This window comes from Vanessa tameamea, chromosome 15, assembly GCF_037043105.1.
Source record: "Vanessa tameamea isolate UH-Manoa-2023 chromosome 15, ilVanTame1 primary haplotype, whole genome shotgun sequence".
NCBI lineage: Eukaryota > Metazoa > Arthropoda > Insecta > Lepidoptera > Nymphalidae > Vanessa > Vanessa tameamea.
In genome coordinates, this window is record NC_087323.1 from 11,934,768 (window position 1) to 11,962,021 (window position 27,254).

The 27,254-nt window shown below is 32.5% G+C and overlaps 1 protein-coding gene across 4 annotated transcripts in view; it reads left to right on the forward strand.

Moving 5' to 3' along the window:
* Positions 1–26,323, forward strand: part of Dop2r (Dopamine 2-like receptor) — a 287,869-nt gene extending 261,546 nt beyond the window's left edge. For 2 of the 4 annotated variants that reach the window (XM_064217146.1, XM_064217147.1), the window contains 7 exons: positions 20,154–20,263; positions 20,972–21,224; positions 22,469–22,656; positions 23,275–23,385; positions 24,137–24,346; positions 24,728–24,939; positions 25,611–26,323. In XM_064217146.1, coding sequence (XP_064073216.1) covers positions 20,154–20,263; positions 20,972–21,224; positions 22,469–22,656; positions 23,275–23,385; positions 24,137–24,346; positions 24,728–24,939; positions 25,611–25,825 — 1,299 coding nt within the window. In that variant the 3' untranslated portion in view covers positions 25,826–26,323. Of the gene's footprint in view, positions 1–3,319; positions 3,756–20,153; positions 20,264–20,971; positions 21,225–22,468; positions 22,657–23,274; positions 23,386–24,136; positions 24,347–24,727; positions 24,940–25,610 lie in introns of those variants that run through there. The other 2 variants (XM_064217144.1, XM_064217145.1) reach the window with 1 other exon arrangement.
* Positions 26,324–27,254: the final 931 nt, after the last annotated feature.

Below are 27,254 nucleotides of genomic sequence, written 5' to 3' on the forward strand. Positions count from 1 at the left end.
GTAAACCCTTCGGACGTGATAGAAAAATGCAATATTGCTTTACGAATTCCACTTCCTATTCACCCAAATTTTTATTTTCTCCCGTAAGCCAGATTACACGAATATTAATTTTTGCTTCTATCTTGAATCCAATTACTGTTCCGTACATTTAATTTATTCCTAACAGTACAAGGTCAGAATTTAATATGGAATTGTTGGGAAAAATGGTTTAAGTTGAAGTTAATGATAAAACAACAGGATCGTTTTGGAATAATATTTTTGTACCATTTGCAGTTGAAATACTTTCATCTTGGAGTAGTAGTTCTAGAACATTTCGAAACGATATTTTATGACCGCGTCTTATTGCCTCCACTGGTGACAGGGCTGGTTCGTTTTTAGCTAGGGGAATCGAAATTGAGATTCAATAGGCAAATGTCGCTTGAATTCGCCAACTTTCTACTTGGTCTTATTTTATAATGTAACTATTTGTAGCCGGCAAAAATCGCTTTACAACTTTAACGTGTGGTATTTGTATATATGTGTGTGGCATTGTGATTCCAGAATGGATGAACTGATTTAGTTTTTTATACACTCGTTAAACCTACAAAATAAATGATTGTTATTTATATAAATGTTGTCATAGTTCAAAATTTATTAACCTTTTATAATTTCAGTCAGTGATGATTTTATACAGGAGAATAATTGATATGACTAATGTTGGCAAAAATACTAGCAGCATTTTTACCTTAGACAGCTTACCTATAATACATAAAGAGCCTTTTGAAACAATTCCATAAATTGCAAAAAAATAAATAAATAGGAAATAGGGGCCGATTCCACTAAGTTATAACCATTTATATACGTTTTCGTTGATATTCCGATCTATTTCTATTCGTCACAAAAATATTTCTTAGCTGAATGATCATAAAAAAAACAAGTACCTTTCGATTCGATAGCTATAAAATTACATTTTATTAGTAGAATTGTCCCCAAGTACGCCCCTCATAAAAGTGCTGTTAATTTTAATTCGATACAATACAAAAGCATGAAGATCGTAAATTAAACATCATACCAAAGTCTAGCACGTACTTAGTAAAGCAATTCTGGTTTAGTACCACAGACTAGCTTTATAATATTCAAGAAAATAAAACTTTTATTACAAACCTAATAAGGATCATAATCCTTTAAGTATTTTCGTATCTAGACATTGTGATCGTTAAATGTTTGGATGTCAGAAACAATGTTTTACGATGATGGGTCTACGTGATAATTTCTAACAGACGCTGTTGATTGTAAAGCGATGTTTAGAGCACGTGACCGAGACGTGACCGCGACGCGTGATGAGACGAGACAGTAGCGGCTCGCTTGCAGACAGGATACGGCGACAAGTCGCGTCTGTCTGCTTTGGAGGAAACATACGTCACGGATTTTTGCACACTGTGTTTGTTTTAGTCGTTAGTGTACGTTCACTAACTAGCTAGTCGAGACTATTCTACTAGCGAGTTAATATATAATATGCTGCAGAGCTGAATAAAAGCTATTATATCATTCCCATGCCTTATCTCTGAGATCTTATCATATATACTAAGTGTATTGGGTTGCATAAATTAAAATTGGACAGCTTCGTATTTATATTTCAAATACAATAAGTTAATGCGATCGATGAAGGCAATTCATTGCTTTAGAAAATCAAGCCCTTCGACTACATCACTCTTCCGCTTTTATAAGGCCACGATGTAGTTGAGGGCCTCGAGAAACAATTTACATTTTCGGGGTATGTATGACTGATCTAGTTCTAATGTTCTGCGGTATCAGTTGCGTCTTTGATGGTAGTTATAATAATATCGAACCTCTTGGTTCAATCCACAATCCTAGTTATTTTATCGTAATTAGGCACACCAATGACCCATCATTTAGAATCCGGGATTAGTATAACAAAACTTTTACTGCTTTTGCAATTTGCAGGATTAAATTTTTTGGAGTGAGACCATTCCATTCGGCTTCTACTGACTCTGTTGTGTAGTGTTGTGTCTCGCTGTCTTTCGCATGGTCTACGTCACACATCACTTTTATTTTCACCGTCTTATTTGCACGTCGCGGTCGTTTCAGTTTCAAGTGTGTTATGCGCTGAAGTTGTCCGGGTGATTTTTGTCTCTGCAATATAGGCACCGACTGTCTAGCTAGATTTGATTTGCAACTTAAATATATACATTGAATAAATGCCAGTAAACTAACTTAATTTAAATATGGAATTGTTTCTAAACAACGATATATTATTATTTATTTATATAAATATACTCATCTGGTCAAAAATTATTTAAGCCAAAAATAATTTTATATTATGATATTATTAATAATAGGCATTTAATTTTTAAATACAACCAGTGTCCGGGCCACATATATGACAAATGCAATCTCGTATGTATAATAGGTATATGTATTATAATTATATATATTTATATAGACTAAAGTTGACTTAATTGTTTTTGACATACTTACAAGTTCAACTTTTAGATAACGCAAGTGTAAATTGGCAAGAAATAATAAATACTAAGAAATTTTGCACAGCGAACTTTTGCGTCTTGACGTAATTTTCACGTCCCTTGAGTTTTGGAACATTTACAGTATAATTTGTGGACATTTAAAAATTAATAATTTTACAGAGAAAAACGTATCATCGTAAATCGTATCGTATCGTAGCTCAACAAATGAAAACGTTAATGTTCTGTTAAATCGATGTGAACAAAAACGTAATACCACTGACTCACTGATTACGAGATGTCCGAAACTATTGTCCGATTGACTTTAAATACAGCATAGTTACTCTTTCGCGACGTTAATTGTAACTGAAAAGTTATCGGTAATTGATTTTGAATATTGATACCTAATTATCATAATATATTCTACCGCCAAACAGTAATTGTTGTGATGCTGTTGGAAGGGTGAGCGAGTCAGTGTAACTACAGGCACAAGGGACATAACATCTTTGTTCCCAAGGTTTTTGGCGCATTGGCGATGTAGGAATGGTTAATATTTCATACAGCGCCATTGTCTATGGGCTCGTCGGCCAAACTATATCATAAAAAAGACGTAACATCTTAATTTGTAAGGTTGGTTGGGCATTGGTGATGTAAGGCAAGATTACTATTTCTAACAATCTAAATAATACAAAAAATAACCAAGATCTTGTAATTTCCCTAACGCGTAGGCTCTCTCCTTTTGAGATAAAATAATTTCTCCCGCAAGCTGTAGCAGCTTGCGATAATACGAATTGGTCGATGGCCGCCGTTAATTAAACCCTACTAATATAAATTAATGATTTAATTTTAATTATTTTCAGTCACACCATACACGCAAAACGATTCTAGTGATAGTTCTTCAGCTTCTAAGAGAAAATTTGAACAGATGTCAGATTCGGAAATGAGTCCATTGAACCATAAACGTCACAAATACGAAGGTAGAATCAGAGGCAGACCTCCTCTCCACAGGAGTAGACCCTGCGGCGTTTCCACCTTGAGGAACTCTCATTCCGCTGAACAGCATTCGATATTTAAGGAACTTTCAATGAACCAGGACGATGCCATGAATTTGAGTTTCTGATACACGAAAAAAAAAAAATCCGTATGTTTAGTTACTATGTAATAACGTGACTTTGTGACGTGTTCGAAGATTTGTGTAATTCTATTAGGAAAGTTAAATTGTAATTTGATGATTTTACCATTTTATAATTAATTTCTTTAACTGATTTAAAAGTTATATCTCTCATTCTTAATTTATTTGTTCTGTGTCAGTGAATACAAAATAATAAAAGTATGAGTTGTTTAAATTCTAACTTCCTTATTCATATAGAATAATTGCACTTGGTGATTCGATTCTCAAAGGATCCATCTGCGTGTGAGATATTTATACGTATAAATTGTTCACAGGAGTGTACGCAATCAAAAGTGATACACTAGATCCATAATCTCATAATCTCATAGTAGTAACGTGCAGGCAAATATAAAATGTCTGGAAGGAATTCAGGCGAAGAACCAATTAAGCACTTTACGTACTTTTTAAGCTTCCAGGCTTTGTTGAGAGTTGCCGAAAACAGAAAAACTCTATAACTTTTATTGAACTTAAACCCATGACCATGGAGTTAGCAATCTTGGATTCTTAGCCACTAGGCCAACGAGGCAGTCAAATTATATTTATTCATAGTCCAAAACTACTAATTAACTTTACCTTATTAATATTACACAAAACCTCTTAATTTAAGGTACTGATAACTTTGAAAGAACATTAACTTTTAAAGTTAATTAATGTTCTTAAACGACGACCTCCGTGGTCGAGTAGTGTGTACACCGATTGAGTCGATGTAGAAAAAGTTCATTAATTTTCTATGTTGTCTTGGGTCTGGGTGTTTGTGGTACCGTCGTTACTTCTGATTTTCCATAACACAAGTGCTTTAGCTACTTACATTGGGATCAGAGTAATGTATGTGATGTTGTCCAATATTTATTTATTTATTTTAAAATTACATCAGCGGTTCCACTTGAAATAATCTTCCATTTCCTTCTTCGATCTTATAACTAAATGAACTGCAATTTGAATATATCAACTGCTTGTTAATAAGCCACTACTGGACTTAGGTCTCGAGGGTAAAGTTTTTAAACTTATCCCACTGTTACAATGTAAGTTCGTGCATACACGCGTGGTATAATTTTATTAGCCACATGTCTCCCATCCTCACGAGGTTTTCTTCACCAACGAGTACGAAATGAATTATAAACACAATACATTAATTAAAATTCCGCACTTGCCCGGTTTTGCATGTAGTAGTTTAAACCTATTTCGGGATTCTTGTAACAAAAGTGAAACAAAACTTTCGTCTATCTCAGAAGATTTTGTATAAATCAAGAATAAATGAACACAATTTTTCGCGTCATCTTAGTAAATATCAGTTATATTTCATGTCCATTATAATTATCAATAGATTATAATAAATCTAGCAAAATATAAAGTATTTAAAAACTATAAACGATACCATTAATTTATATCTTATTTAATTATTCTTCAAAGGTACATAATATGATTATGCGAAGGCGCAATTATAATAAAAGCAATACCTTTTTTTATTTAATATTGTCGGACGGGAAAATAGGCCATTTAATTGTAAGTATAAGGCAAGGTAAGGCCAATAATATTCAGTTTGGCGATAGAATATATGATGATCGAGGGGTACCCAGACGGACTTCCACAAACCTAGTGAGTTGTGACTGAATATTAACTCATACATTAACAGCCTGTAAATTTCCCACTGCTGGGCTGAGGCCCATATGTATGTTTATGTTTTTATGGGCTGAGGCCTCCTCTCCCTTTGAGGAGCAGGTTGGGAGCATATTCCGTCACGCTGCTCCACTGCGAGTTGGTGGATACGCATGTGGCAGAATTTCGTTGAAATTAGGCACATGCCGGTTTCCTCGTGATGTTTTCCTTCACCGCCGAACACGAGATTCATTAAAAACACAAATTAAGCACATGAAAATTCAGTGGTGCTTGCCTGGGTTTGAGCCCGCAATCATCGGTTAAGATGCACGCGTTCTAACCACTGGGTCATCTCGGCTCTTATTATTAACTCATAGCTTAAATTTTAATACAAAGAAATTTGGAGAATTTGATTCGTTACCTAAGAGCGCATCAAGAATTGCATTTTAATATAAAGAAGGCACTGAAATACCCGCATAAACAACCCACTTGTTTAAAGATTCATTCGTTTTAATAGCAAGTCACAATAAATTGTCATATACGTTTTTGGAATCAAACATGTGTTGCGCTGTAGACGGAGTCAAATATTATTTTTTAATTCTCTCGGAGGTCAAAGAGAGCAGTGCTAGTTCTTCAAAGATCTCGCTTTGAACAAAAGAATTTATATTAAAGACCGTTTAAAATAAACTTTAAATATAAGTACTTTTAAAAGAAATTGAAATTAAAACTATACATCTCTGTATGATATAGTTTTAAATTGCAGGATTTTAAAATGTTTTTATACTATTTCATTGAATTGAATTTTTATACTCTAGCTCTGTAGTATGGTACATATCAGGCTAGTTGACCTAGACCACATTCCATTCTACATCGAAACTAGGAAACTTACAGGTCTTCTAAGCTTTCAAAGAGCTCGGAAGATTCACATTGTTGCTTCAAAAATATCTCCTGACTCGAATTACGATAAGTAAAAATCTACGGACGTTCTCGAATCGAAGTATACTGTAAAATATAAAGGTATATAGTATAATTAATTAGGTGTATTACGTCACGAGTAATTCAAAAGTAGGAACAAAACATTTAAATTTAAACACTTTTAATCGATTTGAAATATTGTCCTCTTTCTAAGACTGATTTTACAAATAATTCTCCGATTTTCAAATTTATTCTAAATATATTTAAATCCTTCAACGTTCTGATAAAGAACGTCACGTAGTATCATAAAACTTCGTCCGTTGTCTTTCGAGCAATAGTAAGAAAAGGTCTAAAGAAAATTCGTTGCTTGGTACACTGTTTATTACAGTCCCAAAATTGCAACTATTACAGAATAATAAGCCTTATTCACTTCTCAGTAACGATGAAATTTGCTAGCTTATAATATGCTGTTGTCTTCGAATTTCCCGATTCTATTCAGAGAATTATGACTCTTATCCTTAGTGTCGTAATGATGTTGATTGTGAACTGTAGTCTTCAAACAGTCCAGTTTCAGAGGCACTCACTTTTCCACTAAACTTAGTACGTGGCAAAGTTTTCGTCCTATGTTTAATTTACGTTCTACGTCGTTTTATTAATTCAGTCTTTGTACATTTGCTTTGTGACAGAATAAAAGCTAACTTTCGGACACATTAGAAATGGCAGTTTTCTATGTTTTAATCAGCTGCTATTGTAAATATTTAATGTTGTGTGTGCTACGTTATATGACTACAAAAATATAAAAATATACAGAATAATAATAAAAAAATGTATTCGTTATAATCATAATATCCTTGTCAACGGTAAATAAAAATGTGTTACAAAATTTAAATAAAATAAATTTAATTGTATTTTTTGATAGAAAAGTTTAACGAATGACTTTCTTATCGTTTCATCTCGGTAGAAATTATTTTCCCACCAGATCGTTGCTATATATTTATTATAATTTAGTAAAATGACAATACAAAAGTATTTGTAAAAGCCGTATCAATAGACTTCGTTTTGTCGTCGATTCAACTATATCCTTTTTCCAGCATTTGATCTAAAATTAAGATGTCGTGGATCTGTAAATCATTTCGGATCGGCCCTAGAGTGAAGCAGAAAGAGCAATCACTCTAGGTGCAATGTGTGATAGAATTCAAAATACTAATGAAAATTTTAAGCAAAAATTGTAATATCGATGACATATTTTTAATACAGAGGACTATGTGACTTCAATAGTCAGGGGATATATTAATCATGTCCCTGTAAATGGCGACAATATTGAGGAAATCCAAGGCAATACTGAAGATGAAATTGCTGATTCACTCACTCATTTTAAAGAAAGAAAACAAAGAAACTTTGATTGGAGAACTAACGCGTTTGGGATCCACCCAAACAGCCCTGTTCAAAACTCCTCGATATCTTGACACGAGGCAGTAGTACACATTCTTAATAATCCATTAATACACACCCAAGAGATCATGCATGAAGTCTTATCATAATACATCCCACGGTTAAACAAAACTATTTTAATATAAATTCTATAAATTCTGAACAAAATTTGTGTGCCCACAAAGTATAGGCAAGATTTGCGTTAAAAAAAACCTTTATTGAACTCTTCTAAGTAAAACTTCAGTTAAATGTAGTTATTGTCTTTCCCCCTCTTAACGTTAATGTTGAACTTTTCTCCCTTTTATACTCGAACTAACTTTTGAGGCAATTCCGAACACAATATTGGCACTTAAAAGAATTTAAGGCTTGGTTCAATTTTCCTTTACTACTCTCGCGCGTCGTGATTAATGAAGTATGAAATAAATCACAACTCACTCCTCTAAAGCAAACATTGTTAGCCGACTGTCGTCTACGGAGAGTACCTAATGTATATGTTTTTACTTGTACATCACCAAAAGTAACATATCTTTGCAAGTTACGTAAGATAGCCCAAAAGCAAGAACACGTTAAAACTAATAAATAATTTCTTCAAACCTGTCTCGGTAGGTACTTAGTATTGTCGTTTGAAGGGTTAGTGAGCCAGTGTAACTACAGGCACCAGGCTTAACGTCTGAACTCCTAAGGTTAGTTGCGCTTTGGCTTTTCAGGGAATAGGTAATATTTAGTCTACGTGATGGTAAGTGGTGACTAATTAGTTGTTCTGATTTCATGTTTGAAGTAACTTATAATTATATGGACAATGGAAGTGTATCTTGTTTTATATTTATTTAGTGAGTGCTTCATTGCAACATAATGGGTAAAATTAATGCTATGCTTTTAGCGGGAATGAACATTTATACTCGTAGGTGTGCAAAGAGAAAATAAACGATTTTACTGAAAGATTAACAGAAAAATTCATATTAAAAAGAAAGCATAAGTCGCATTTACATATAGGTATATGACCACAAAGCAAACCGACGAGAGGAAACCAACACGAACTAAACGTCACTAGTCGTATTGACAGGTCCTGTCATTAAATTTGTCAAAAATTAGAGAACCGTCGTCAAACCCTACTAGCTCCTTAATTCGAGTCAATTTACTGCTTACCTAAACAATATTACATCTCTTGTACAGATATAATAATACGTGATTCCTCAGTTGGCCAGGGTTAAGTGGAACGATTCACAAATAACTCGGATTTACAGTTACGAATTTTTTGTTACTTTTTAGCTACTTATTATAAATTGGGCAAAGTAAATACGCAAATCTGAAATGAAGATCTTGATTAATTACGGAAAATACTGCTAATCCACTAACTTACTTTGTGGTGTAGCTTCGGAAAGTCCGTCTGGTTAGGTACAATCCACTCATCGTATGTTTGAAGTATGAGTGAGCCGGTGTAACTACTGGCACAAGGAAGATAATTTCCTTCCAAGGTTGGTGGCTCATTTTTTATAAACGAAGGGATTGTGAATATTTCTTATAGTGCCAATGCATTCGGGTGGTTATTATTAATCATCAGGGAGGACATTCCTTCCCCCTACCTATATCATAAAAAAATACGATTATCAGTGAGCTTAGAAGTCGTTTGTTTTATTCATAATAGGTAAGCGGACTGGCAAATAGGTCCACAATAGACGTTGACAATCTAAGAAGTATTAACCATTATCTAAATCGCCAATTCGCCAACAACCCTGGTAAAATGTTATGACCCATGTGCCTGCATTTATACATTACTGGCTCAGTCACCCTTTAAACCCTCTAACGGTAAAACAAATTATTTGTCCCACCCCATCGTCCCAAACCCTAGTAAAATCTCAAAAAGATGAGCAAAAATTCCTCAAAAGTGTGATATTCCTAATAATACTCAATGAAGGTAAAATGTTTTTTCCCAAATAAATCTAAGGTTATATAAATTGCTATTAGCTTTTATTTAGGTTCAGCTGACCGATTATTTGATGGAACATTTAATTTCTTCTGATCTTACGGTTGTATGAACTCAGCTAATACTAAATAAATAGGCAAAGATATTACTTATTTTCTGTGGCAATCCAAAACTGTCTTTATCCTTATTGCGTTAGGTTTACGTTCCAATAACACCGAAATCCCTTTTTATATCAATTCATTATAAGTCCCCATTTGTTTTGCTAAAGATCAAACATTATTTATATATTTTCCTATTAAAAGACCCTTTTAGCTACATTTAACCACGGCTAATGAAAGCTCCAATAGAAAGTACTAATGGACAAGCAATGTGTCGACTGAAAATAGTCTGAGTATGAATCGAATATAAAGAATCGTATTTTATACATTGGTTTATTAAAATAAACAGCCAAATAATTACCTACATACTCAACACAAACCACTGCACGCACACATATGCATCCATGCATGTATACATTACACGTTTATCTATTTCATATTTGAAACAGAGCTTTTTTTTAAATGATTATGCTGAGGATTGTACCTCAATTCTGCTGAATTACAGAAAATCGGAGCACTGAAATTGGTTCAGTTTGTTAAAGTATAATGAAAAACAGCTATATAATTCAAATTTAGAACAGTTACATCATGGAATCTAAATGAGAAAATCATAACGCAATATCTTGTCAACGTCGTCAAAGAACTGAAATCCGTGTCAAATTCTATTAATTTAAATTTATTAACACTTGAAGTTAGTCATTACGATGATGTTAAGGATTAAGGTCCTTATGTCGAGGGCTTTAAGAGTACTTGTTGCATGCGTATAAATAAGACATCAATAAAACAAAATTAAGTATTCGCGTTCAGGATTGAGAGTTTAATTAAAATTGTCCCGGGCTTATGGAATGAAGTGATATGGGTAATTACTAAAATTGCCGTCGTAAAATAAACGTATAACTTTTGTTAAATGAAGTACTTACATCTTTAGCACAATATTAAAAATGTTGTTTCTATATTAACCAGTTAACAAGTGTCACGGGGTATGGATTTTTTCGTATTCGATGACATATTTTTCGTTTATTGAGTTAATGTCGAAATACCTCGATTTACACGAGGCTTAAATAATATGTTTCAAAAATGCGCCAAGTGACTTTAATTTAAAGAGCATGTATTCCAACTCAATAATCCGAAAATCTAAATTAGGCCTTATTTCTCTTGTAAGTTTTAATTCATACATAAATATAAGCATGTTGGCGTGTGTATTTATATATTGTTAACTTAGATAACAGATAACTTAATTAATATGCATTCAGCGTTTTTATGGGTTATATAGTTTATATAGTATTGCCAGTTTTTAAGGAATTACTATTTTTTAATTATTTTTCATACGTGATTCATACACAGTCATATGAAAAAAATAATTAGTCATTTCTTAAAAACTACTTAATTGGTCATTAAAAGCAGGAACAGCCTTTACCTCGCTAGGCAACCCATATTAAAGTTACAGTTCACACCGCTGCTCTTGCAGGAGCGTTGGAACCGACTGCCATGCTGCAATGCATGTCAAATGCCATTTAGGGGATACATAATACATGGAATTATTTCCTCTGACTGATGTAAATTTCTTAAGATGTTTTCTTTCTTCGCTGAACACGAAAAAAATATCATTAGCACAAATTAATATCAGTAACTCAGTGATGTCTATCCGGATGTGAACCAGCCATCGTCTGTTATAATTCACGTACTCTAACCACAGGGCCTTCTTCAAATTTCACTTCAAACCATATACTGTAGAGTTTGACGCTTGATATGAACAGTCCAGCAGCAAAACCCATCAAAAGTCCAGTTTTCCTGAATAATCATAAAGGTGTTTATAACAAATATTAAAATTTCAGGCAATTGAAGATTTTGGTTAAATGTTATTTCGATTTTAGTTCAAGTATCAGATCAGTTAAATTATTAAATAATTCAGTAACAACTCAGAAACAAACGTTTCTTGACCAATGAAAGTTCAACATGCAGGTAAGATATTAGAGCTCTGAGTTTCCATAATCTTATTGAATAGTTCAAATTGTTCAAATTTATAGCTATCCACAGAATTACTAACTTCACTTGAAACTTTACTAAACATTTCCTCATCATCTATGAGTTTGCTTCTAACTCCTACATCTACTGAATCATATTTTTTAAATAAAACTAACAATATTTTTAATTCGATATTAAAATAGGAAATACCAATGATATTTTTTCTAAAAGTGCATATCGATCATGGGCTACGTTATAATGTGATACAGTATATTTCGGAGTGACGAATTGAATAGTCTAATGCTATACCGGCAGTTATTCTGATCACGTGTGATATTGCACGTGACAGTATTATTTCAAATTCAAAGGGTAAAAAGCGGGGCTGTATTAAAAAGAATGGCTACCGTATTAAAACCCACGCACGAAGAGACGGTTCTTCATTGCAATTGGCGGTCGCTGTGGGAGAGAGCTAAGTTTCTCCGATTTCCATAACACTTACTCCTTTGATTTAAGGTTCATTTTTGTTAAAACTTTAAGTTAAAAAATACGTGTCTCGTTATATGTAATGCCAATAAATATTTCAGTACATTAGAGCACACTGAGTAGTTCAAAAGAACATATTCCCTTTGTCTGTGAAATAAAATGTTATTGTAAAAAAGTTGTCTTATAGTAGTTGCCGATTACTTTGAGCTCAAAGAAACAACATTGAAGTTTGAATCGGTTGAAACTCGAGATCTGAATGTAAATATTTTTTTGAAGTGAGCAATTCTCTATTCATGATGAATCCTGTACAAATAAGGATGACAGCTCCGAACTCGAGCGAATGGGCTGATAAGATTCAAATAGTTATCTTTGCAAAATACTAATACTCATATTGCAATTAATGATTTTTGTTAGTTTCAGCAACATTGTCACTAAGCCTTGAATATGAGAAAAGCGGAAATTTAGATTATGTCCTTCTGATTCATCTTAGTCTTGACAGACATGCTCATGTAGCCATACTGCTAACTGCGCATACTTCAGTGTACAAGTTTACTCCCATCATTTGATAAAAATGATATCCTGACGGCGCAGAACTAACGGCTTTACGTGCTCAAACTCAAACTCAAATTGCTTTATTCAATATAGAAGCATTACCCTTCGCATGCAAGCGTTCCTTAACAATTTTTTTAAATTTGGCTCTCCGATGAATGGGATTATAAACACTACCAACAATATTTCAGGCTACTAATAAAATATTTTTGACAAACAAATCCAATAATTATTGACTATCACTGTTTGTCTTTTGTAAGCTAGCCGCAAGACAAACGAGATAGTTGAGTTAAGTGCCAATATCTCATTTTATTTCTAACAACAGGGAACAAATAAAAGAAGAAACTATATTGCGGTTTCTAAAATACTTATCATCAATATCCCACATTAGGACGTATTAATATCGAGAACCAAAATCGATGAAGTGTAATTGGTTACGTGTGCGGAATACTAACGGTAAAAGCGGTGTGCATTTCGAAGAAGTCATTCAGAGTTCGGAGCAGCTACTGGACATTGAGATTATGACTCTGAAGTGTAGTTGAAGTGTCTCTTTATTTTTTAATATAATAACATTATACATGAGATAATATAATTAAAATTTCAAACAGTTTACAAGATATGACGATGTTCTTCTAAGCTTTTTCGGCCTCGGCGGTTTATCTCGAGAAAGACCAGCCAACTACGCAGAACATATTAAAATGTAAAAGAGTGTGCGCAAACACTGGTACTCTCTCTATTATTCCTTAAGTATTCCTCAATCTCATAATCCGATTGTACGGCAAAAAAGACACCGAAAGATTTCAGATGCAGGATCAAGCAGACTGTAGGAAATTAATGCATGTAAACAAGCCACCAACCCGCATTGGAGCAGCGTGCTGGAATATGCTCCAAACCGCCAATGACACTTGTGCTGAAGAAATATTACCGTTTCTTACATCGTCAATACGCCACCAACATTGGAGTTATGATGTTATATCACTTATACCTGTGATTACACGGGCTTGCATAAAATCCAACCACCACTGACCACATAAATCTCAAATACAGTGGATATTGCACGGGCTTGAACTTGAATTAAGTTACGATACACGTGTTTTTACCAAAGATACCGTTTGGTCCATATTTTAAACACGCTTTTATATTTGATTATACCTTTTTTAATTTATAAGACCAAATCCCTGGACAAGTTAACTTAATCGGAATACCATTATCGATATCTCGCTGACAATATAAATATCGAGAATGGAAATCGATATAGAGTAATCGGGTACGTGTCAAGAATGCGAAGGAACTGGGAAACCTTCGGACTGCGGGTAAAGTCATTTTTATATAGACTGCGGGTATGATTCTTCGAACTATTTGACATATGAATTATTTACCTATTTTTAAAGGTAAAAAATTTTATTTTTTGTTAATTAAACGCTATATAGCCGAGATGGCCCAGTGGTTATAATGCGTACATCTTAACCGATGGTTTCGGGTTTCGGAAAGCACCACTGAATTTTCATGTGCTTAATTTGTGTTTATAATATCTCGTAGGCGGTGAAGGAAAACATCGTGAGGAAACCGGCATGTGTCTAATTTCAACGAAATTCTGCCACATGTGTATTCTACCAACACGCGTGGTGAAATATGGTCCAAACCTTCTCCTCAAAGGGAGAGGAGGCCTCAGCCTAGCCCTGTTAATATTGAAAAAAATGTCATGTAATTCGACGAGTCCAAAACCAGAATATAATAAGGATATACATATATCTCGGAACCTTCTTGAGATTCTAACCGAAAGTAATCGTAGCACTATCTGCTTATGTCGGATACTGTCGCTGCGTCCGAGATAAGCATAAGGTGTAATTGATAGTGTGATATTATTTTAGTTTATAATTGATTAATCGATGATCTTTGTCTTGTGAACGTATTATTCTTAACTTTGCTTTTAACATTTTCTTCTTTATATTCTTCTTTGACAAAAGGTTAAAATCATATTATAGTTATATATTGAAAATATATATATTTTTTAAATCTAAATGACTAGAGTACCATAAAAATTATGACGTAAATAATTTTGTCAATGCGACAAAACTAAGGGCGACTATTAATATTATTCTGCATATTTAAATAAATAAATATGACAACGTTAATGACGTGTATTTAAAATTACCATAAATAATTAAAGTTATCATTTATGCAATAAATATTTCGTTATTATAATGTGTGGTTATATAAACAGATTTCATGTTAAATCCGGGCACGAAGGACCAATTTAAGGTAATCAAGCTTACTCCCTAATTATTTCGTCTTTGGAACGAATCCCACCAAGGAATATTTTGGACATAGATTAAAATAATATTTAAAATTTAATGTCAATATTTATATTAAATACTACTTTTACTGACACAATACTACTTACTTGCTAGTCCTGCACCTGAGAGGATCCTATCGAAAATAGCGAATTTTCAAAAAAAACCCTCTTTTTATTTTATTATAGATAGCCAAACAGGCAATTGGGCCAACTAATGGTGAGTGGTCACCACTGCTCATAGACATTGGAGCTGCGAGATATATTAACCTATAACCATTCCTCACACTGCCAATGCGCCACCAACTTTGGGAACTAAGATATTAAGTCCCTTGTGCCTGTAGTGACACTGGCTCACTCGCCCTTCAAACCGGAACACAACTATACCAAGTATTTCTACTTGGCGGCAGAATATCTGATGAGTGGGTGGTATCTACCCAGATTAGTTTGCACAAAGCCCTACCACCAAGTAAAAATATATATTTTAAGTCTATTTTGCTTTAATTCATTTGATTGAAATTTGGAGGAAGGATTGATTGACTTTAATGAGTAAAAAAAAATGTTTTATAAGACTTTGTTTATTTTTTTTGTATATATAAACAGAGGTATTTATATATACATACAAAACCCTACCAACATTATATCCAACGTAAGCTGAACTGCTCTTTATAAAGAAGTAACATAAACCTCCCACAACGTATATTGTCTTGATATAACCAGATATAATTCACTGATGGATCTAAATTGGATCTGAATGATTCCCTTTTAACATTAGTTATTCCCCCCCCCCCCCATATAACAAAGTAACGTATGAACAAAAAGCATTAGCGTGTCGGTAAAACTATTTTATACCATACGATTTTAATGGTCAGTCGTGTATTCTGAAACTTAGTTTATTGAGAGAATTATTACTTTGGGTAGAATTATCCTTTGGATGGAACACGTGGCATTTAGAGAGGTAATGAGTTTAATTTAAATAGTATCCACGTGACAGTATCATGAGGCAACTTGTGTCGGGTAAATGTTTATTTACTTTATCGATACTTAAATTTGCTTTTTATAATTTTTTTTGTAATAATTACTTATTACTCTCTGTCTACGATATCTGTTTTGTTTTGAATACAGTTTTTATTCTTAAGGAAATTGGTTCAAAACTTTTTTTCTATATATATTAACTTGGGATTTGATATTAGACCTCAAGGTCATTAGCGATCGTTTAAATTCTTACGATGCCAATGTTCATGGGTAGTAAGCACTTATTATCAGGTGGCCCAGTTGTCAGCCGAACTACTTATGCTATAAAAAAGTATCCTTTATACAGACTCATAAATTCAAATCATTTGTTAAAAATACATTAATAAAAAACATTGAATATATTATAGACGATAGAAAGGCGTGGAGCTACTACTATATTATATACATAATATGTTTTTTACAGTAACATATTATGTTACTAAAAAAGCTCGAAATACGGTAAATCCTAAGATTTTCCAGTAAAACCTAAGATTTACCAATTCTTAATGGTAAATTTCCAAAAAGGTTTGCGATTCGAACCATAACCAACATTCACTTAGTAAATCTTAGGATTTACATTGAAGACACGGTAAATGTTGAAAAAAAAAACATGTCATAATGTTTTATAACATAATATCGAAATGAAATGAAAATAATTTAAATAGGTTCGGGTTAGTCTCTTAATTACTACCGTTTGATACCTAAGGTTTTGAATAATAGTTAATTAAAATAAGTGATTAAGAATTGATCATTGTTTTATTCCTAAAGCCAACATCTACCAGCTGACAGCGGTAAAACCTAGCATATACTTAATTCGAATGGTAAAAGCCCGAAAAAATCGTCCCATTTTCAGAAATACTTATATTTACCAACTCATGTCGGTAAATCCTAAGACTTACTATAAATCTTTAAATTTACCGAAGTTCGAGCTTTTACTGTAACTCGTATATAATTGTTTTTGGCTAACATAATTTTGTATGTTGAATGTAAATAATAAGAGTAACTAGTGAGTTTCTTGCCGGTTCTTCTCAGTAGAATCTACATTCCAAACCGGTGGTAACTTCACATAATAAAGTAAAATCACGATTCAAAAGTTAAAGCCTACTTGAAAAAATCATATTTTGATTTGGCTTGACAGGATTGAGATAGTTGTGAAATGTTTCTGATTAGTCTAGTAATGTAATTGCTAGATTCGTTAATTTTTACCAACAATAATATTTTGATCTTGTTAATAAACTAAAATATGATCTTTGCACCAAAACATCTTGTACTTAAATTTTCTTGTATACCTACTGAAAGCAACAAGTTTAATTAGCTTTTGAATTAACAGCCTAGACATTTAACAAAACGAAGCCGTTTAAACGGTGGCCTTATTGAATGAATGAATCAACCAAACCATCTTTCGTTCATAGAATAAGTTAGTTTAGTTTTTACTCTCCTTTATTGGAAATGATTAAGCCCAAAAGACTACGAAAAATAACAATTCCCCTGTATAAAAATTTAAAACGCAGAGCGATTACAATTTTATTTTTGTGTTCAAAATTAATATTTTGTTATTCAAATAAAATCCTGGTATCGTGAATGGGTATTGCCAAAAATGTATTGCCAATTTCAGAGTCAATTCAATTTTTTAATAGACTTTGTTTGTATTGAAAATATTAAAACTGATAGGCAACTTCATACGCTATGATCTACGTAATAAGATTGTAATATTTGAAGAAATATTTAAGCAACTAAGAAAGGAATATTGTGAAATCACTTAACTGAAATATATTTAGTAGATTTTTCTAATTGTTCTTTATATTTTGTTAAAACACGATAAATATAAATAAATAAATATTGGACAACATCACATACATTACTCTGATCCCAATGTAAGTAGCTAAAGCACTTGTGTTATGGAAATCAGAAGTAACGACGGTACCACAAACACCCAGACCCAAGACAACATAGAAAACTAATGAACTTTTTCTACATCGACTCGGCCGGGGATCGAACCCGGGACCTCGGAGTGGTGTACCCATGAAAACCGGTGTACACACTACTCGACCATGGAGGTCGTCAAAAACGATATTTGTCAACAACAAATACTTACCCTACTAAGTTTAATTCGTAGCCTTCTAATCCGTAAAAAACTAAGCAATTATAGTCTGCTAACCGTAACTAAAAAGAAACGAACAATACGTTCAATAAATTTAATTGATATGTTAAGATTGTAATTATGCAAAACTATATTTATGATATTAATAATATTTTTAAGATGCGATTAGTGATTTCAATACCACGATCGATTTTTGAAACATTTTTGCTGTGGACTTTCTATGTGGAGAAATAATTTTGTTGCAGATATTAATATAATTATGATTTATACTGAAGTAAAAATTAGGTCTTCATCTTATATTTTGGATTCTAATTCCTCAGTATGCAATCGTAGAACTGGCTAACTACACAGGAGTTATTAAACACAAAATTTGTTTAATCGTAAAATAAAAATAGAAAAAAAAATTTAAACTTAAATTCTAAATAGCAACCCGAAGTTAGATATGTTTTGACTTCCTTGGCTTGAAATTCAAAACAAGTGACGTGAAGTGAAGTGAAGTGAAGTTGTCGTGACGTGATTTTGCGATCCCATTTTTATTACGAGAGTTAGGGAATAGATGTACTTATGGACTATAATATTGTTGCCTTAGTATATTTCACTGCGCCACTAAACTTCGCAACTAAGATATTTTCTCCCGAATGTTACACTGGTGTTCACATTGGCTCATTTACTATTAAAACCCGCTCAGAGCAGTACTAAGTATCATAATTTGGCGGTAGAATAAATGATGAGTTAGTTGTACCTACCCAGACTTATATCACGTAGTCAGCAATAACTTGATCTCCCTTAAGAATAGCTACAATGGCTCAAATCAGTCATCAGGAATTCATATAAATATAAAAAAAAAATGTTTTCATATTACCTGATGCCGCAAGTTATTTAGTTATCCGTAATGGAATTTTAACTATGATCAATATTAATGACGCGTCGTGGTCGTCTCTGAATTAATAAATGGCACCTACCTTTTGGAAAAAACTAATAAAACGGGAGACACAAAAGACAGGGAACAATGGGAGCACGTAATGGCCAACAATAAGGCCAGATTTCGGGTGTAAGAGATGACGGCACATCATTTCAAAAACATCTGAATTTTGATAGATCGCTTACAATTACTAGCTAACTGTCCTGAATTCACATGGCTAAATAAGGATATTCTTTAAGGAAATATTTATCAACGAAACATTTACTTTGGTGAAGGTTTTGGCAATTATATTAAGGGATTAGCTCGGATTTAGAGGTCTGATCCTGGGGCAATGAAAGAGTGGACGCTTCTAATTATTATCCAAATAAATTGAACAATATTTTTCAGTCTGGTGTTTAATTAATTTATCAGGCAACAAATTAAATTCTTCTAATTCCTTATAAATATATGAATTCTTCAATAAAATCTATCTTTAGTAAAATAATAGAAGGATTAAGAATCTACGTAAATACTATAATATATACATATGTTTACTCGTCGAAATTGGGATTTTTTTTGCTGTAATAATCGCTATCGGATGTCTTGTGGAGGACCCAGATCTGTAGCCCGGGATCCCTTAATTTTTTATTATATTTATTTTAAACATAAAAATGTTTTTGTGTCATTTATAGAAGACAAGTAAGCTGGTGCTGACTTCTCAGTAAACATTCTAGATACCTATAGATATTTAATAGATTTTTTTGTTTATATGATATAGTTTTAACTAGTCTTTAAAATAATATGAAATACCTACAAAAATATATATTTATAATAAATTGTAATGTCAAATCAAAAATCTGTTAGTATTTTATTTGCCACCTATCGATACAGTTACAGGAAAAATTATACAAATACGATATTGAATTTAAACAACCAGCAACGCACCTGCTAGCCCCCCGGTGTTGCAGATGTCCATGGGCGGTGGTAGTTACTTTCCATCAGATGAGCCCCCTGCTCGTTTGCCACCTCTAAAATAAAAAAATAAAAAATTAATATAAGTGTGCTTAAGTAGAAAAATGCTACAAATATCTTCAAACAAAATTGACAAGTTCGAAAAGAAACCGATAGAATTACTCAAATCGCGTTGATTTATTTGAACACTGTATTTGGGAACCCAATTGGATTTTCTCGGTTATTTGTGTGTTCGAAATTGAACTTTATAATATTGATTTAGAATATAATTTTGTTTACAGGTGCATGGATCGTGGGGTTTGCCGGCTTTCATCTGTGATGTATATATCGCGATGGATGTCACGTCTTCTACTTCGAGCATATTTAATTTAGTCGCCATTTCTGTTGATAGGTAAGCTAAATATATCGACAGCTCAGAAAATTCAACACACTTTATTCTTATTGCAATCACCAAATATCCTAGTAATGTTATATTTTTAAAATACGAGATTATTGTAGTCTTGGAATCAGTTTTCATACACTCCATAATATGGCAAACTCAATTTTAATTTAAACTTGGACTTCAAAAGTTGGCAACTTAAATATTAGTTCCAAGCATTTCTTTACATAAGTATACGTATACTTATTTAGTTAATTATTAGTTAACAGCTCAACTAAGTTTGAAAAATAACGAAAATGCACACAGTAGTAAAACAAAACTATTATTTTTTTTATCATAACATTTAAATCATTCCAAAAGCGGTCCAGCAGTTTTGTGGTGAGTGACGTACAAGAATAAAATTTCGGAATGAAAATGAAGAGCGTCATATACTTTTGAATTCGTTTAAAAAAAAATTGAAATAAAATTTATATTTGCGTCAACTCCAAACTTAGTACTTACTTTTTCCTTAAATAACATACATAGGGATGTAAATATCAACCACTATTTAAATGCAACATCGGTTATAATAATAAAAATAGGTAAATTACACAATTTGTTCCTCAAAAATTGACATGAAACTATTAAAAATAAGCTTTGGGGTAATTTTTGTTTTTTGAAAGTGTAAAGATAATTAATTACTTAAATTGTCATTAGTAATGATAATAATTGTTTCCTCAGATATATAGCAGTAACACAGCCGATAAAATATGCGAAACACAAAAACAATACACGCGTGTGGTTCACCATCGTCCTCGTGTGGCTGGTCTCGGCTGCCATCGGAGCGCCCATCGTCCTCGGCCTCAACGATACACCCGACAGGAACTTTGACGAGTGTCTCTTTAACAGTCAGAACTACGTCCTCTACTCTTCGCTAGGTTCCTTCTACATTCCGTGCATCATGATGATGTTCCTCTACTATAATATTTTTAAGGTAATTATAAATATCAAAACTTACATTTCAGTGGTACTTGGTTTAAATACGCAATCTTTCTTTAAGAATCGTAATTCTCAATTTTAAAAACGAAACTCACACAACAGCTTAATATACAACTCTAACTGCTGGAACAGCTTAATGAAAAAAATTGGAAGTACTGTCTTTTATATAAACCTAATAAATGTCTTGCTGGATCATTTACATATTAATTTAAAATCTGAATTGTTTTCATAATATCTAACAACTATGCACAGCAAACTTAAAACCGATAGCTTACTCTGTACACAAGTAAAACCCAATCCACTCGTTAGAAGCCTGTAAATTTCCCACTGCTGGGCTAAGGCCTCCTCTCCACCACGCTACTCCAATGCGGGTTGGTGGAATACACATGTGGCAGAATTTTGTTGAAATTAGACACATGCAAGTCTCCTCACGATGTTTTCCTTCACCGCCGAGCACGATATGAATTATAAGCACAAATTAAGCACATAAAAATTCAGTGGTTCCTGCCTGGGTTTGAACCCGAAATCATCGGTTAAGATGCACGTGTTCTAACCACTGGGCCATCTCAAATCTCAAATATTGAAAATCGTTTTAGGCTATTTTGTTGATACGAATATTCTTTAATTCATTCAAAGTTCTAGCCCGTATATGCAACTGCTGAGTTCCTCTCCCTTTTAAGGAGAAAGTTTTGGAGTTAATTCCACCACGCTGCTCCAGTACGCGTAAATATTGTAATAATTGTAACCATAATCGCATATCACTTTCTGATATTTCACGATCATTTTCTGCGGTCAGCGTCGAATTTTTCGTAAAGAATAGTATTATCAATGTCAGGGGGAAAAGTTTATACAATTTAAAAAAGTTACACATCACCACCTATATTGTCAAGACAGAATTATGGTCCAAATAATTTAGATTGTAATTTATCTTACTTGATTTATTTTATGTCATATTGCTGTGAAATAGATTACTTAAAAAATTTTGTATCACTAAGTGAAATGTTAAAATTACTAAAAAAGTGCAAAATTACGCGACATTTTTCTATAACTTTAGTATAACTTTCCTTCATCTTTGAAACGCTTGAACGTAAATTGTTTCCTTACTTAAAGTTCTAAACAAAATTAAATATTGTTACCTTAGGGCTTGTTTTTAGAGAAGAAATAAAAGATTTGTTTTATTTAATTGACAATTATGCCTTATAGCATAATTCTGTTATTAAAGAAACTATTTTAATACAGGCATTAAGAAATCGAGCTAAAAAGCAACGTGCAGCCAAAAAGCCTCCAGTATCTGGTGACACGATAACCGGAGCAACAGCGGCCGTCGTGATAGAAAATGTAGCTCAGACGAGACAGCTCGAAACGGCGTTGGACGACCGACCTACGAACACTGGCTCCGGTAGCAACGAAGAGGATCACGAAGACAGGTATCATATATCGTATAATAAAAAACTTAACCTAAATTTTAATAATATAAATTGTTCAACCAAACGTTTTACATTTACAGAAAATATTTAGAATCAAAGAATACATAGCCCCACAGTAAGCCTGGCTCACTTACATTCTAACTGAAACACCAAAACAATCATTGATTCTTGGAACAAGGATTCCTAGAGGAGCTCTACCGCCAATAAATGGTCTACCCATATATTGCGGTTTCAATAATTAGACAGTGTTTATTATTAATATTTAATTTACTGTTAGTAATGACATAGATACCGATCTAATTAATTTCGGTTGGAATTTGATATAGTTGAACATAAATTATCGTGACATTACTCGTGTTATATGAAATTGATTATCATCTCTTAGAATAATAACGGAGGTGTTCATTTCAAGGTCATTGGAAAATATTACGAGTCTGCTTGAATGATGTGTATTTTATTAATTAACACTTGATTGCACTCCAATAAATAAAAAATACACTACACAGGCATACAATAAATAATGCTGCATTGGGTCAGCAGGCTGCCTTATCGCTTAGCAGTGGCTTATTTTGATATAAGTATTATTTTTGTCAATTAAACTTTTCTTATGCTTTCTAGTTTCGACAAGCGCTCGGTGGATCTTGAAGCTGATGCTGAAGAGTGTCACGTGATCCCGAATGATAAATCGACAGAATTTATGCTAGCAACTGTCCCGGAAGATAAGATTAAGTAAATATTGTTTACTAAACAACCATTGAAACTTTCATAATGTAATTATGAGCCTGTAGCATTGTATGTTTGTGTAATGCTCAGGAATATATTAGGGAATGAGAGAATTGAGGACAATTGTTTAACAATATTGTATCGAATTAGGAATTGAAGACGTTATGTGTTTGGAAAATTAGTTTATATTTCAGAATAAAGCCAGAGTTAGAATAGAGCCAGAATATTCCTATTTATTATTATTATTTGGTTAAAATTCGAATCAAAGTATGTTTCAAAGAAAAAGCGTGAAGTTGAATCACATACAAAAGAATTCTAGTCGCGATTTTCTCGTTCACTTTGTATTAGACTGTTAATAGTTATTATTATTCATCATGACAACGATTATGGTTACATGTATTCTGAACAAACAGTATTAATGCTATATTGTACAAACAGATAACTAAAATTCTTTATTTCGAGCAATGAAATTGAAATTAAGGCAAAAAAGTGAGTTGATTTTAAGGAAAAATAGGTTAGTTTCCTCGCAATGTTTTTCTTCATCACTAAGCTCGAGCTATATTATGAATTCAAATAAAACACGTAAAAACTGAATGAAATATGAAATTCAATTCACTATCATCGCTAAAGGTTGATGTATTTATCCACTGAGACATCTTGGCATATCAGTTTCGAAACTAGATTAGAAATAAAGGATACGTCTGCTAATTATAAAGATTTTTATATTTATATTGAGTAAGAATATGTATTTTTCTAGGATACCCAAAAAAAGTTTCAAATCACAATCAATATCAGATCCAAATGGTAATAATGATTCTGGATACGCACCTTCAAACATAGAAGACATTATCAGAGAACATGTATCACCACCCCCATCCCCCGCACTGAAAGATGCCACGGTCTTGAAAAATATGGGCTGTGAATCAAAATGGAAGAAAAATGGAAAGAGAGTCGATGCGGATTCTAGGTAAGGCGATCAGTGGTCGTGATTTAAGCTGACAGCAGTATCCTATTATGTAGATTTTTAATCTAAAATCAAATAAAAGAAAACTTGAAAAATGCCAATATTTGAAGAACTCAAACACAAATAATCAAAAATATAAATTCGTAACTAAAGCACTTATCTTGTATTCAGTATTCAGTATTTTTTTTAAAAATATAAATGACTAACCTAAAGAAAAATCCATATGCTTTCACGATTCCTGTGCTTATTTCGAATGAAACAAAAATGTTTATTATAATATCTGAAATTTGAAGTAACGTGAATCAACATATGTATAAAGAGTCTCAGGGCTTACATGATTTATAAATTCAGCTTATACATTCGGATGTTGTGATTTTGTTGTAGAAACGCATCAATTGCTTTCCGATCGGATGACGACCTACGATCAAGTCACTACGACATCCGCGATGGATCGTCCTGTAAAAAGGAAAGAAAAGCCAGCGCTGCGACCGCAAGATTTACTATCTATAAAGCCAATAAAGCGAGCAAAAAGAAAAGAGAAAAATCATCTGCTAAAAAGGAAAGAAAGGCAACAAAAACGCTAGCCATTGTATTAGGTAAGTCTTAATATTTATTGGGCTATTGCTTTTCTTAAAAAGGTTCTCATTTTTCAATCTTTTCATACTTGTAAGGAAAGATAATAGCTCAACGGGCACGATTCCGTAAATTTTATATCAGGAGATTTGGAATATTATTTACAAATGAAAACGGTTCTCATTATATTCGAAAATAATGTACCGTTATATAAAAATAATGGTGACCGTATATAAAAATCGTTACAATAAAAAATAATTCTTACACTTTTTTCTTCGGTAACGAGATTTTTTTTCCCCGGAACTCTGTCAATCAGTAAATTTTCTGACTAGTTGCACGTTTTTTCGTAGGATTGGCGAGAAGTTAGTTTTTGGAAATAATTTCTTAACTTCTGTAAATGGTCTACGTTCCTTCTGAGGAACTTGTTAGTAGTTACTAACTCAGAAACTATTGATATCGTAGGCTTTTTTATTTTCTTTCTTATTTAATAATACGAAAATAATTATAACAATTTACAAGACACGAATAACCACTTTTATAATTCGCACCAAAGATTACAACATTGAACAAATTTATTTTTTATTTATCTCATAAAGGAAGAATCGTAGACCAATATTACTAATTACCCAAAACAATTACAAAATAATATTAATATTGTGTACTTCTGCTAACCCATGAATCGTTTTGTTCTCAGGCGTTTTCCTATTCTGTTGGACCCCATTCTTCACGTGCAACGTTTTAGACGCTATTTGCGGAAAATTCGGCCTCCAGTTCTCCCCAGGAGTCACTGTCTTCATCCTCAACACCTGGCTCGGGTATATCAATTCATTCTTAAACCCTGTCATCTATACCATTTTCAATCCTGAATTTAGGAAGGCCTTTAGGAAAATACTCAAATGCAGCACCTAGCCCATAGATTATTTGGTCGTTTTCACTCAGTAGATCTCCAAAATAAGTATATTCATGTGTTTTATTTATTAGAAATGATATCTGTATGGTGAAGCTTTGAATGTATGTCGATAAGAATTATATATCATCAAACTATAAAATATTCTATGACAACGAATAAAATTTATCATTTTTCTAAGGGTTTCGGGAGATCTACTAAACGGCCAAATATTTATCTTGAATAAAGTTTATTACTTTGTGATATTTCAGTAACTGTAAATGTTTATGTAGAATCTTAGCATATCAAAATTATTAGAATTAATATCTTAATAAATATGTATTATAACATAATTATATCCTAAGGTATATTCTACTCAACTATCAGTATAAATTGTATAATATAAAGTTTTGTCTTAGTCAAAATATTGCCAAAGTATAAAGGAATGTTATTGCAGCTTTAGTTGTTTTAAGGTTGTGATATTTTTAATTTTAGATTTTTAATTATTTCCTATGTAAAAACTCAATGCGAATATTTAAGAATAGCTTTAAATATAATTATTATTTTGTTATTTATCCTAAGTCTCATTGTGATTAAGTATATAAGAAACTCGTAGTATGGCGCATATAAAAGACTTAGTGGCTTAAATTATCTAAAAGAAATTGAAACGCAAATTTATCTTGTGATGTTTTTCTTGCATGAAACATATGAATTCAGTTTTGTTTAGTTTAGTTGATGCTTCGTATTTTCCGTCCAATAACAATGTCTCAATGAATACAATTTTGTTGAATCTTCAAAGAAAATCAATAAAGGAAGATGTTTAATATAAGCACTTTATTTAATCTCAATTACACTTACATAAATCTACACAAACATTATAAAACTAAACAATTTGTTCGTTTGAATACGCTTATATTAGAATCAGCAAATTTGATTTACAAAGTATTTTTGCATTCGATAACCTATTTATTGGGAAATTTTAAGTTAGCTATTAAACATCGTGCTGCGACACTCGAGAACAGAGCAGTAAAATTATTTCATCTTTGAGAATACTGTGTACAAATATAGATAAAATAAAATGTATTATACTATTATATTTAGTGATCACTTGCGACTCCGTACATGAATGTATCGAACTTCGCATTAGATTACGCCTAAAAGTGATATATTAAATAATTTTATTACATAATTCAGAATTAATATGATGTAACTATATTCGGTTAAAATAGTTATGTCGCTGATAACACTAGATATTAATATTCGAAGTGTCCAATGACGAGAAAGTGCACGACGCGATTTGATACTGTAGTGTGTAAATGATTATAGTGTTTTCATGATTTTGTGCCATATAAAATAGCTGGAATACCTATAAAATAAATTTTATGTAAAATTAATAAATAAATGCCTTTAAAATGTAGATTGTTCTAGAAATTTTCGTGATAATGTGTATAA